General features: G+C 39.4%; 1 protein-coding gene across 1 annotated transcript in view; it reads right to left on the bottom strand.

Moving 5' to 3' along the window:
- Positions 1–13180, bottom strand: part of LOC124147232 (b(0,+)-type amino acid transporter 1-like) — a 34287-nt gene extending 21107 nt beyond the window's left edge. The window contains exons 1-2 of the mRNA XM_048381524.1: positions 13057–13180; positions 1416–1589 (exon numbers count right to left, since the gene is read on the bottom strand). Of these exons, the coding sequence (XP_048237481.1) occupies positions 1416–1589; positions 13057–13072 (190 nt within the window). The 5' untranslated portion in view covers positions 13073–13180. The remainder of the gene's footprint in view (positions 1–1415; positions 1590–13056) is intronic.

The raw sequence follows: 13180 nt of genomic DNA, 5'->3' as shown, positions 1-13180 counted from the left end.
CCCACCCCGATAATAGAAACTCATCTTATTCCCTTCCCTCCTACAGTAATGTCAACCCCATCCCGATAATAGAAACTCATCTTATTCCCTTCCCTCCTATAGTAATGTCAACCCCACCCCGATAATAGAAACTCATCTTATTTCCTCCCCTCCTACAGTAATGTCAACCCCACCCCGATAATAGAAACTCACCTTATTTCCTTCCCTCCTATAGTAATGTCAACCCAATCCCAGATAATAGAAACTTATCTTATTCCCTTCCCTCCTATATTAATGTCAACCCAACCCCGATAATAGAAACTCATCGTATTCCCTTCCCTCCTATAGTAATGTCAACCCCATCCCAGATAATAGAAACTTATCTTATTCCCTTCCCTCCTATAGTAATGTCAACCCCACCCCGATAATAGAAACTCATCTTATTCCCTTCCCTCCTATATTAATGTCAACCCCACCCCGATAATAGAAACTCATCTTATTCCCTTCCCTCCTATAGTAATGTCAACCCCATCCCAGATAATAGAAACTCATCTTATTCCCTTCCCTCCTATAGTAATGTCAACCCCACCCTCATAATAGTTACTCATCTTATTCCCTTCCCTCCTATAGTAATGTCAACCCCACCCCGATAATAGAAACTCATCTTATTCCCTTCCCTCCTATAGTAATGTCAACCCCACCCGATAATAGTAACTAATCTCATTTCCTTCCCTCCTATAGTAATGTCAACCCCATCCCGATAATAGAAACTCATCTTATTCCCTTCCCTCCTATAGTAATGTCAACCCCATCCCGATAATAGAAACTCATCTCATTTCCTTCCCTCTTACAGTAATGTCAACCCAACCCCGATAATAGAAACTCATCTTATTCCCTTTCCTCCTATAGTAATGTCAACCCCATCCCAGATAATAGAAACTTATCTTATTCCCTTCCCTCCTATAGTAATGTCAACCCCACCCCGATAATAGTAACTCATCTTATTCCCTTCCCTCCTATAGTAATGTCAACCCCACCCCGATAATAGTAACTCATCTCATTCCCTTCCCTCCTATAGTAATGTCAACCCCACCCCGATAATAGAAACTCATCTCATTTCCTTCCCTCTTACAGTTATGTCAATCCCAACTTCATTCCATTCCCTACTTAGGCCAACCTCAACCCCGATGATGGTAATTCCTCCTCTCTCCTTCCCTTCCTCTCACACCCTTTCCTTTCATCTTCCTCCCTTCCTTCCCTTCCCTACTGATACCAACCCCAACCCCGATAATGCTAATTCACCCCCTCCCCTTCCTTCTCCTGCCTTCCCGTCCCCTTCCCTTCACATTTAATGACCATCACTCTAATAATGGTAATTCGTCCATTGAAAGCAGCTGAAACCTTACCATGAATGATACATGTGCAACCCAGCTTACCAATAATTGATCCGACCACAAAGGCTATCCCACTGAACAGACCTATCTCCCTCTTCAAGGTCATCTTGGATGTGTCAATTTGGACCTTAGGTTCAGACGTCTCTGTGGAGTCAGCAGCTGCTCGTTGCCGCAGCTCCATGTCTGACAGTGACACCTTGTCCGGGGTCGATGAATCTGTAAGCAGTGTTTTTCACTTATTGACATATTTTACTTTTACTTTAATGTGGATTCACATAGATTTACATTAACATAATCGGAATGGTTAAAGGTGTGGTGTTTTAAACTGCTTTGGCCAGTTTTCAGTTATCACATGTGTCAGTTTTATGTTGGAGGGTAAACCAATATGACAAGCTGTAGACCTCTAATACTTTGTAGAAAGCCAGGAACGGACCCATAGTTCGGCCTCGTGTCAAAACATGTAATTCGAACTCCCAAACGGCAGATCCTCGCATTACTAAGGGACGCAACTCTGCACTGTTAATTGTGGTGTCTTAGTCCAATTGTTTTATTGCTTTCCTAAGCTTTAAGCCGCAAAACAACGCATGTTCTAATATCAACGAGGACCCATCTGGCTGAATCAAACGAAACTGTTAATTTTTTAGAAGACGACTAGCTTACCTTTCATAACCCTTGATCAGCTGATGTGAACCCATACGCAGACGACTTATATTGGCATGGTACTAACTATACTGTTAGGCTACGTCCTAATTTTGACTATGAACTCGCAGTAATGAAATTACCTTTTAAATTAAGCTGCTATTTGATCTGTTCGACAGATAATCAGACTGATTATTCTGTGGTGCTGACATTTTATATTACAAGTTTTGCCGAAATAAGACATGTTTGTACATTTTTGTCGTGATCGAGAGAGAAAGGTCGTATTTGAGAATATAAAACGTCAAATAACCAGTGTCGATTTTCAGACGAAACAGATTTCATTGGGCATTAAAAGCAATAACAGCGGTGAAAATTATATGAATGGATCTCTGAAAATCAGCCATAACACCAGGTGTTCTTGAGAAGGGTCATCAGTTCCTGCCCTGCCTCCTGCACCCGCCACTCCCACTATTTGCATAAAAAATAAAATCTTGTACATATTTGTTATGATCGATAGAAACAGGTCGTAGTAAAGATGAACTGGCCTCTGGAAAACTTGCCTTTCTTAACATGTACACTTTAATCTTCAGGAAACACGAGTAAGACGATCACGTTACAGAGACGATACACATAACGTTGGACAAGCAATACATTATTTCAAGGCCTGTGAAGATAAGGTGAATGGTTTTATCAAGCATTTTGTGAAAATAAAATGTCGTCTCTGAAGCTATCTGATACGTGCTGATGAACACACAAATGACTATGGACCAACAACATACTATACTATTTTCCCTTCTGTCCAGTCCTTTATGTAATGCAATGTGTAATGTGAAGCAAGTCTAGATTTTCCTCAGGTTCTCCTATCTCACCGGGGCTCCCTTTCAATTGTTTCTATATAAATTATATTTTTTCAGAGACAAAGCGTTAGTCTATTGGAACCGTGGCGAACACATCTGTAGGTCAAGATTTTATAATGAATCCTTGCCTCGATAGGCGGCCAGTGTCGTGGCATCATGACTGATGTATGGACAAAACTTTGGAACGATAAGATTATAATAACTCAAGTGTCGGAGAATACATAAATTGTATTCAATGAAAGTTGCCTTTTCTAGTTTCGGAGATGACGGTTTATATAACTGCCTTCAGATATTAAAAAACAAAAAAACTCTTCATTTCCAGTTTGAAACAAACATAGTGTCCCTAATGGTCAACAAAACTAATAAAATGTCTATTCCATTCAATTAAATCAACTTGCAACAATTAATATTAATTTATTAATATGTCCACAGCGAGTGTGAGCCAGACAAACACGTGGTTGATATATGACTCACGTCGTCAGGAAACGATGGCTCTCCATCAGACAGGTGGACGAGTCCGACCACCCGATACATTAAGTCGGTGACATACATGGGTGAATGGGGTCCTATTCTGACCTGGAATCCCTTCGACGTGACCTCATATGACACTCATACAGACACACACTACAGTTGGTCAACAGTGACTCTTAAACGCGAAGGATAACCTCAACGTTAAAGCCCTTGAGTCATGTCAGCTGGTTATACAGTAAGATGTGCGGCCTGTTGGGAGTGAAGGCTGACGGTATGGTCACAGAACTCCGGGAGGAAGCGACCATGTGCTATATCTGGGATTATCTTGATCAAAATAATCTTTTCCCGAGAATGCGCGACAAAGTAATAAAACTGTTTCCCACAAAAAATATACTTGGATGAAAGGTTATATTACTCGACACAATGTATTTCCAAAGACAACGCTTTTAATGTTTAAGAAAGACACAAAATGGAAAGATTTACGATGTCTGCCTAAACATATTTTTTTCGACCCGTGAAGATCCGGTGTAGAATAGGTCTTTAGCAAACCATGCTTGTAAGAGGTGACTAACGGGATCAGGAGGTCAGGCTCGCTGACTTGGTTGATGCAGGTCATCGTATCCCAATTGTGTGGATCGATGCTTTTGATGTCAATCGCTTGATTGTCTAGTCCAGACTCGATTATTTATAGCTGGAATATTGCTGTCATATAGCTGGCATATTGCTGAGTGCGGCGATAAAAAACAAACAAACAAACAAAACATATGTTTTGCGAACTTCGACATGTGTATTTTCGTCATCATTCCAGACGATGAAATTGTTGGTCACCATCCACAAATAAATAGAGGTTATCACGCGAGTGTGTTTGGGGATGGTAAATATCCTGCATTAGGAATAAATATTGTATTTAGCGAGCCTTGGCGAGCTAAATACATAGTGTTTATTCCTAATACAGGATATCTACCATCCCCAAACACACAAGCGTGATAACCTCTTTATCATATAATGTCATTCTTTAATTCTGTGCTTCAAAATCGTTTTCCCTCTCTCACAAACATTACCAAAACATTGCGACTTTTCCTGGAATGCGCGAATTAATATTTATTACGTCACAGGGTAAGTGATGTGTCAGTCGGACAGTGACAGTAGCCAATATAGTTCCAACTGAAATATGTTTCTTATACAGTGGCGAAGCAACATATACGCAAAACAACAATTGTTTTTAATTGCCTTTCGTGGCAATCCATCGGTCTGTCCGCTAGAGTAGCTGCCCTTTGTCAAAGGGAAGCTACCCTAACCCTAGTCTATGAGACGTCACGGCCAAGGTCAGACGTTGTTGACAGTCGGTCTGTCCTGTCATAACGTTAAGAAGTGTAGTCAGATGTACACACAGCGACAAAACGAAACAAGGTAACAATTCAAACATATTTCGGCCAAATCCAACTATTTTAATTTGTGGAGAAGGTTTCAAACCGCAGAGATCTACAAGCACAGACATGGCTACTGATCCCGCTTGGCTTGGCCTCGTGCCGTCGCAAAATTGTTTCGAAATTTATATCTCCAAAGTTGCCAATACTTATAAAATGCCTTAGCTACGTCACAGTAAGACACTGGTTTTCAGTATATTAGACTGTTCTTTTGATAATGATAGCAATTATCCCTGTAGTTTATCCAGATTCCCGATGATTAATTCTGACTCGATCGCCGAATGACGAGGGCGACGCCATGTTTGTTTATAAACAGTGAAATGGTCCCTACTTGACCCTTCATATTTGCATCTCTATCCGCATATGACCCCAACGGATATCGTTTTTATCCGTTTGCTTTATCTTGCCGAGAAACCTACTCATTATATGATAAAGAAGGATATGTGGCTTAAGCCCACATACATGTAGTGTACGCTGGGCGTGCTCTGCAAACTGCACACAATATGTTTATGACTACATTGTGAATTTACGACAGCCGTATTGTCAAGACACGTTGAACCTAACGTTGACCCTAACATTGACACTAACGTTGACCTTTGTTGAATTGCCTGGGTCAAGGTAAACATAAAGAAGAGAGACATCTGTCACCCGCCATCTTGCGGGCCAAACAAGACACCAACTTGACTGAACGGCGGTTTAAACCCGTACTACATGCATGTGTTCTTAAGATAATTAGAAGATAAAACTTTTTGTTAACTCCAGATTAAATATTTAGGTCATGACCCATGATGTTATAAATATTGAATTTGTCGGTGTAAAATACACAGCTGACATTGTTCTCAAAAACACAATTTCTATCTTTCTTTGCAGCACCCATTGTTATATACACAACGTCAACGCCAGAGAATAACCAGTCTCGATTATCCGATATGGCAAAATCTCGGTGAAAATTATATGGAAACATTGTAATACAGTGATGACATTGATTTCGCGAAATTGTTGTGACTTTATATCAAATAGATAGTTGTTGGTCGGATGTTACCATCTTGAAGACGGCTAGAATCATTTGTAGAGGTGACATGTAGTTTTTTTTCTATCTACGAAGATTTCAAAGAGCGTCATACGACACTTGTTAAAAAGTTCTTTTTTCAGGGCTACAACATACAACAATCAAGGCCTCAGTGAATGGTTTTATTGTAGACATGTGTGGGTCATTTCCAATTCTGACGTATCAGAAAAAAACATTTGTTAGATGTCATTTTCTATTTTGACTACCATATGGTCTCGTGTTTTGGTTAGGAGAACAACTGACTTGCCTTTGCATGTATTTGTGACTGGTGCCAACGGCGGGGCAGGATAGGCTCACCTTATCGTGAACACCTTGTATCGTCCCTATTTGAAACTGATCTATAAACACAAGCTTCTCATATAGTCGGAATCGTACACTGGACTCGGCTTTTAGTAGAAATGTCTTATGATTATGGAAATATTTTTGTCGCTTTTATTTCATGACACCAGCATATCAAGTGAAGCACCAACACCCACTCACCCCTAACCTTCACCCAACTCAACCCCAACCTCAACCCCCCTGCATCCTATCCCGACACAATGCCAACCCCAAAATATCACATGGTTGGTTCCTTATAAGCATGGATTCTCTCGAGCGTTATGTTAGATCAGTAGTCTATGGAAAAGCTGAAACTAGTGAACTGCCTCTTATGTCATCTTACCGAGGCAAGGGAGTTTATTGACTGTAAAAGTCCAGTTTCCACCCTTGCCGAACTAGACTGGAATTATAGAGATATATTCTGGCTGGACTAACGTGTCTATATATAGTCCAATCAAAATCGCGTAACGAACTCTCATCCGGTTCGTAAACTGACGTGCAGATTTCGGTCGTGTGCAGGATTTGCAAAGCATGTGTACCGTCAACAAATATTTTCCAAATCTTTTCATGTTTATAAACACGGTGCTCACGTGATTTGATGCACTTAGAGAAGAAATACCCGTTTTATTACAACATAGATCTTGATTATCGATCAGATCGTCTTCACTGGGCGCCGCCATTTTGTTTGAAGCAAATGCAAGTGATATGCGAGGTGGAATCTGATTGGTCATTAGAAGGTACATAGGAGGGGCATAGAGGGGACATAACTCATAATAGGGGTGTGGTCCAGTCCAAGCAAACTCTCGTCGATGTCCAAAACAAGTATTATCTACTAAGATTCTCTTCTGGAATATATCTGGTTTGGTAAATAAAGTTTCCGACGTAAACTTTATAAACTTTTTATCTAATGCAGATCTTGTTGGATTAATAGAGACATGGACAATTGACTTTCCTTATGACCAGATATTCCATAACTTTACAGCCTACAGCCTAAATGCAATAAAAACAGCAGACAGAGGACGATTCTCGGGAGGTTTAACCGTGATTGTGAAAAAATCCATCAGTGTCTATGTGAAATGGTCCAGAATTGCTGACAATGCTATATTTTTACTTTTAGATAAAAGCTGTATTTAATCTTGAGAAAGACATTCTTATTTGCTGTGTATATGTCAATCCTCCAGGATCAAGTTGGTTTAATAACAGACAAACTAAGTGTGGTTTGACTTTATTCTTCAACTCACTTATAGAAGTTATTTGGTCACTAAACAGAGATATACACATCCTCATAGGCGGGGATTTCAACGCCCGGACTGGGACACTGTCTGATCATATTGATGATGATATCGCCGAGGTTTTAGGTGACGAGAATATGTCAGTTATGTCCGATAGTATCAACATAGATAGAGTGTCATGTGATAACATTAAAAACAATGCCGGAAAATATCTTGTCAATCTGTGTGCCGCTCTCGATATGTCTTTTCTAAATGGTCGCTGTGGTTCGGATTTAGGTATAGGTGTTTATACTTACATCGGTCACTCAGGCTCAAGTGTAATTGACTACATTATTGTATCCAACAGTCTATTCTTCCACCGTAACACATTTGATATTGTGTCGAGGGCAGAATCCTCACACCTTCCACTATCTTGTTCATTTCAAGCACGTGACCTTGATATTACCGTTGAGACAGCAGGGGCCGCACGTGCGCCTCGTGAAAACTACCACTATGCGTGGGACATGGCGAAACTACAACAGTTCAGGGATAATCTTGTACTGCCACATGTGGTTTTGAACAATGTACTCTGTTACTACCAGATAATATAGATGGTGCTATTAACTCATTCACGGACGCCATTTGTACAGCTGCTCAGTGCATGAAAAGGACTTGTAAGTCTCACGACAGTAACACACAACCCTGGTTTGATAGCGTGTGTCGGCACTACAGGTGGGAGAGAGAGAGGTGTCTCAGAATATATAGACACCTTAAGAATGATAGCACCTTAGTTAGTTATTTAAAATCAAGAAATACTTATACAAGTTTATTACGTGATAAAAAGAAAAGTTATAATGAATGTATGCGTAATAAGGTTTTATCTAGTCTTCCAAATAGTAAATGCAACTCGTGTACCTAACATAGCACTAGAACAATGGGTCGATCATTTTAAAGATGTGTTTGACAATCCGAGAGCTGAAGATATGGTTAACACCGACACGACTATTAATGATAGTCATGATGATATGAGTTGCTATATTCTGGACTCCCCCATTTCACAAGAGGAGGTGCTTTGTGCAATCAACTCTTTGAAAATTGATAAATCCGGAGGAAATGACCACCTCATTTCAGAATTTTTTAAATATGCGAATGATATTTTTGTCCCGTATCTTACAGTGTTGTTTAATAAGTTGTTTGATAATGCATACTTTTCTGACTCTTGGTCTTTGGGAATTATTGTTCCGATACATAAGCGAGGAGACATCCATTCCCCATCCAACTATAGGGGTATATCAGTCCTTAGTGCACTGAGTAAGTTGTATGTTTCTATTTTGAACAGAAGGGTCACGTCTTGGTGTGAGGTCTATGGTAAAATTGCCGAGTCCCAGGCTGGTTTTCGTCATGATTACTCCACCATGGATAATATCTTTATATTACAGTGTATTATCCAGAGATATATCAGTAAGTGTAAGGGTAGGGTATATGGTTTGTTTGTCGATTTTGCAAAAGCCTTTGACAGTGTAAACCGGATGAAATTATGGTCAGTACTAGCTAATAAAGGTGTCGCTGGCAAAATGATAAAAGCTATACGGTCTATTTATACAGCTGTTAAGGCCAGTGTTAAATTTAAACATACATTTTCTTAAATGTTCGGGTGTCCAAGAGGAGTACGTCAGGGTTGTGTGTTAAGCCCCCTTTTATTCTCGATGTTTATTAACGAACTACATGTAGCTGCTGAAGTTGAACAGAATTCTGGACCAGGAATACAACTTCATCCTGATATTACAGAGATATTCCTGTTATTATTAATTTTGCAGACGATATTATTTTAATTGCAGATACTATAGGTGGACTTCAGAAGCGTATTAATTTTCTAGAAAAATATTGTAATGATTATGATCTAGATGTCAATTTGGATAAAACCAAGGTGGTTGTTTTTAAGAATGGTGGAGTGTTGTCAAGAAAAGAGATTTGGTACTATAAAGGTCTAAAGTTGGAGTGTGTGTCCTCCTATAAATATTTGGGCGTTACTTTTTACGAGAAGCCTGTCCTGGTCAAGTCATTTTTCTAATGCTGGTCTACAGGGGAAAAAAGCAATGTTTGGAAATTTAAAGTCATTGATAAAATTGCATCCTCTTCGATAGGACTTATATTTTAAAATATTTGATATGAAAATAGTCCCAATTTTGCTCTATGGTTCCGAAGTCTGGGGTCTACACCAGAATGATGAAATGGAAACTATACATACATTGGCATGCAAGCGCTTTCTAGGTGTCAAATCGTCAACACCCAACAACATGGTTCGAGGTGAATGTGGGCGGTATCCATTATATATTTATGCATACAAAAGAGTTATTGGTTATTGGATAAGGTTATTGAGTATGTCCGATTGTCGCTTTCCAAAGAAATGTTATTATATGATGCTTCAGGCAGAAAGTAATGGTAAAATTAATTGGGTATCAAAATGTAAATCTTTATTGTTCTGTTTGGGTTTTGGCTCTGTATGAGAAAACCAGTGTATAAGTCATCCTGATTCGTTTTTGACAGAATTTATGTCGCGTCTGAAATGTAGTTATGAACAGGATTGGCATAGTCTTCTGGTAAAGGGTAGTAAATCTTTCTCGTATTCTCTATTCAAGGTATCGTTTGCTACAGAGTTGTATCTTAGCTGTGTGACCGTCAGTAAATTGAGAGTGGCGCTAGCTCGGTTTAGATGTTTTTCGCATCAGCTGTGTGTTGAAACTGGGAGATATGCTGATATCCCACGTAACAGAAGACTATGTTGTGTTTGTCATGCTGGTTATGTGGAGGACGAGTATCATATTTTGTTAGTTTGGTCCGGTTATAACAAGCTACGCATGGATCACTTACCACAAACATTTAATGAATATCCGACCATACAAAAATTGAATATCATTATGTCTACAACTGATTGTAAATTAATTGAACGTCTAGCTATCTATATCTATCAAGCGATGTCACTTCGTAGTACATTATTGTCACAACAATAACAGCTGTGTACATCACGTCCATTGTAATACAAATGTAACTATGGGCCGATGGCCTACACTTACGAAATAAACCGAATTGAACTCGTAATAGCCACTGGTGGCGCTACGATCGAGCCCAGAAAAACAAGCGTAGCTCGGCAAGGGTGGAAACTGGACTTTTATAGTCAGTTAACTCTCTTGCCTTGGGGAAATGTCTAAAGTCAAAGGCTAACCATGTTGGGATTCCAGACACACACTTTCCCCATCTTGGGGGTCGTAAAGGTACATTAAGTACAGAACATGTGATCAGATTTTGGGACTACACCTACTGTGTGTAATTGTACCCGACTGCATGTAAAGTTACTCATAACATGAATAATAAAACAAACAACAAACAATGTATGCTTGGCCTCGACGTGATTACCACCATGCCGTCGTGGTATGCAAAACATTATCCAGCCAACGCAACCTCTTTAGGGGTCAACTTTACAGAGCTGCATAAGGTTGATGGTTTATGGTTTAATGATAGATGTCTTGTTCAAATGTGTTTGGCCTTATCAATCATACAGTGACACACTATCAGAAAGTAAACATGGCCGTTGAGTTTGCCGTTATTGTGTTGTTTACCATTATTAGCAATAAATAGTTTTGTGTTACCATTTGTTTTTTGTTTGTTTTGCAACATAGCATCTGGTAATTTCAAGTTAGTATCGTAAATTTTCAAGATGTTATGTTAAAATTTCAAGAAACTATCTTGAAATTTCAATTTATTATGTTGAATTTTCATATTTTATGTTGAAATTTCAAGATACTAACTTGAAATTTCAACTTAGTAACTTGAAATTTCAACATAGCATCTTGAAATTTCAAGTTGGTTGAAAGCATTGACACGATTAATACTACCCTTCTAACTTCTGTTTGTTTATTTTCTTTTTCTTGAAACTACATATAATGTTATAAGGATAAATGTTGCTCGGGCATCAGTGCTTCAGTTCAAACCATGTCAAATCAAGTCAGCTTTATTGCCACAAGATGATTCAGAATCAAATTGTGTACATTATAATTCTGAATTCAAAAAATCTTTTCATCTGGAACCTACCCAACGTCAATAAAAGCAGTGCATCTCCGTCGAGTCTTAACGAAATTTAGATGCAATGTACAAGCTTTTATCACAAGGGCAGCTAGAGTTTAAAAAAAAAAAACGGCAATTGAAAATACACCCTGTCCATACTGTAACCACCCAAATAAAGATGAATATCACATACTATTAATATGTCCAGAATATGCAGGTTTAAGGAAAAAGTACATACAACAGTATTTTAGAAATGGACCATCTCGAGGAAAGCTGATATGCTTCATACCGAGGATGCGAACATGTTATTTAAGTTATCCGTGTTATTTCACCACATACTTCGTAATAGGGATAAGAACTCAATATAAATCTATTATGAAAGTTGTATTTGTAAACCCGTTCTACGTGTTCTGAAACTACAATGTCTAGGTAGCGCTGTAACTTGTACAATGTTAGTGTATGCATGTTGTACTTTTGTTCTTTTGGCCATATACTTGTAATCAAATAAACTGTCTGTCTGATTCCGAATCGTACAATGGAAATTTCTTATGATTCTTGAAATGGCGTTGTCGCATATCCAGCGAAGAGCCAACACACAGACACAAAGCTTCAGGTGAAAGGGTACTGTCGGTAAGACATATCCGCTGTAGCAGGATCACTCGGGGTACATGGGGTTTTAGGCGTCCCTCGATATCAAACCTGACGCAGGACGCGTAAAGGCCAATGAACCCCTAGTGATCCTGCAACAACTTATATGTTATCACGTGAGCATCAAGGGCAAGGATGACATGCGTGAAACTTGCACTGTTGATCTGCAACGGCATGGTGTGCCGGTGTGACGATCTTGTAGTCGTGTAGAAGTTCATTGATGAATCGGTGCACGCGCAGATTATTGCACTTATATAGCGATATTCATGCACGTGTGTGTGTGTGCGTGCATGCGTGCGTGTGTGTGTATGTGTCTGTGTGTGTGTCCGGACCAATGCCGATTTAAAAGTGCAAGTCCATTGAGGTACCATGCCGCAGTTTAACATGGATACCCTACTCAGACACAGTAAACAGACTCCGAGTCTATTGGTCCTTGTGTTATCCCCTTAATGCAGACAGGATAACGGCAAGTAACGTCTTTTAACGTCTCTTTGTGTGGCGGAGCCGGAGATCTGCGTATTCATTTATGACTTAATAAAATTCTGACTTTTAGACATAGTTTTGGGAAGACCATGGTAAATGTTTTAGTTATATAATCTGAAAAAACATGTGCACATCTTGCCGTCAGTTGGCATTTATATCTATGTAATACCTACGTATAATAATCAACCTCCTGTCATATCGCATTCATTAAAACGTCCTTGTGGTGCTCACTAAACCTGTCCACTAAAACGTGTTTCTACTTTCCACATTTGTCTAGCACAAAGAATCTGCCCTTCGGCAATTGTCAAACTGTTGCTGCAACTGTCCCGAGGCTGACACACAAACGTCTACACACGTCAAACGATGTAAAACACAGAATACACGCGAGGATAGCATTAAAAATGTAAGCATACGTTTTGTCGTCATCCAATTACGATAAGAGTTTGTAATGTTATTGCAGATAATACATATGGGTATAGCCATTTGGCATATACTTACCCTTGTCCGTATCCATAGTGACCGTTTGCAGCAGCTATACACACGTACGTATTCCTCGGTATAGCCTAGCCGTATCCAAATGTGACTGAGCTCCATACAAGGCGCCGGGACGCCCGCTCGCAGC

This window comes from Haliotis rufescens, unplaced genomic scaffold (genome assembly GCF_023055435.1).
Source record: "Haliotis rufescens isolate VD_foot unplaced genomic scaffold, xgHalRufe1.0.p SCAF_39, whole genome shotgun sequence".
Taxonomy (NCBI): Eukaryota; Metazoa; Mollusca; class Gastropoda; order Lepetellida; family Haliotidae; genus Haliotis; species Haliotis rufescens.
The sequence above is the reverse complement of the archived record's forward strand: the minus strand, read 5'-3'. Positions and strand labels throughout refer to the sequence as shown.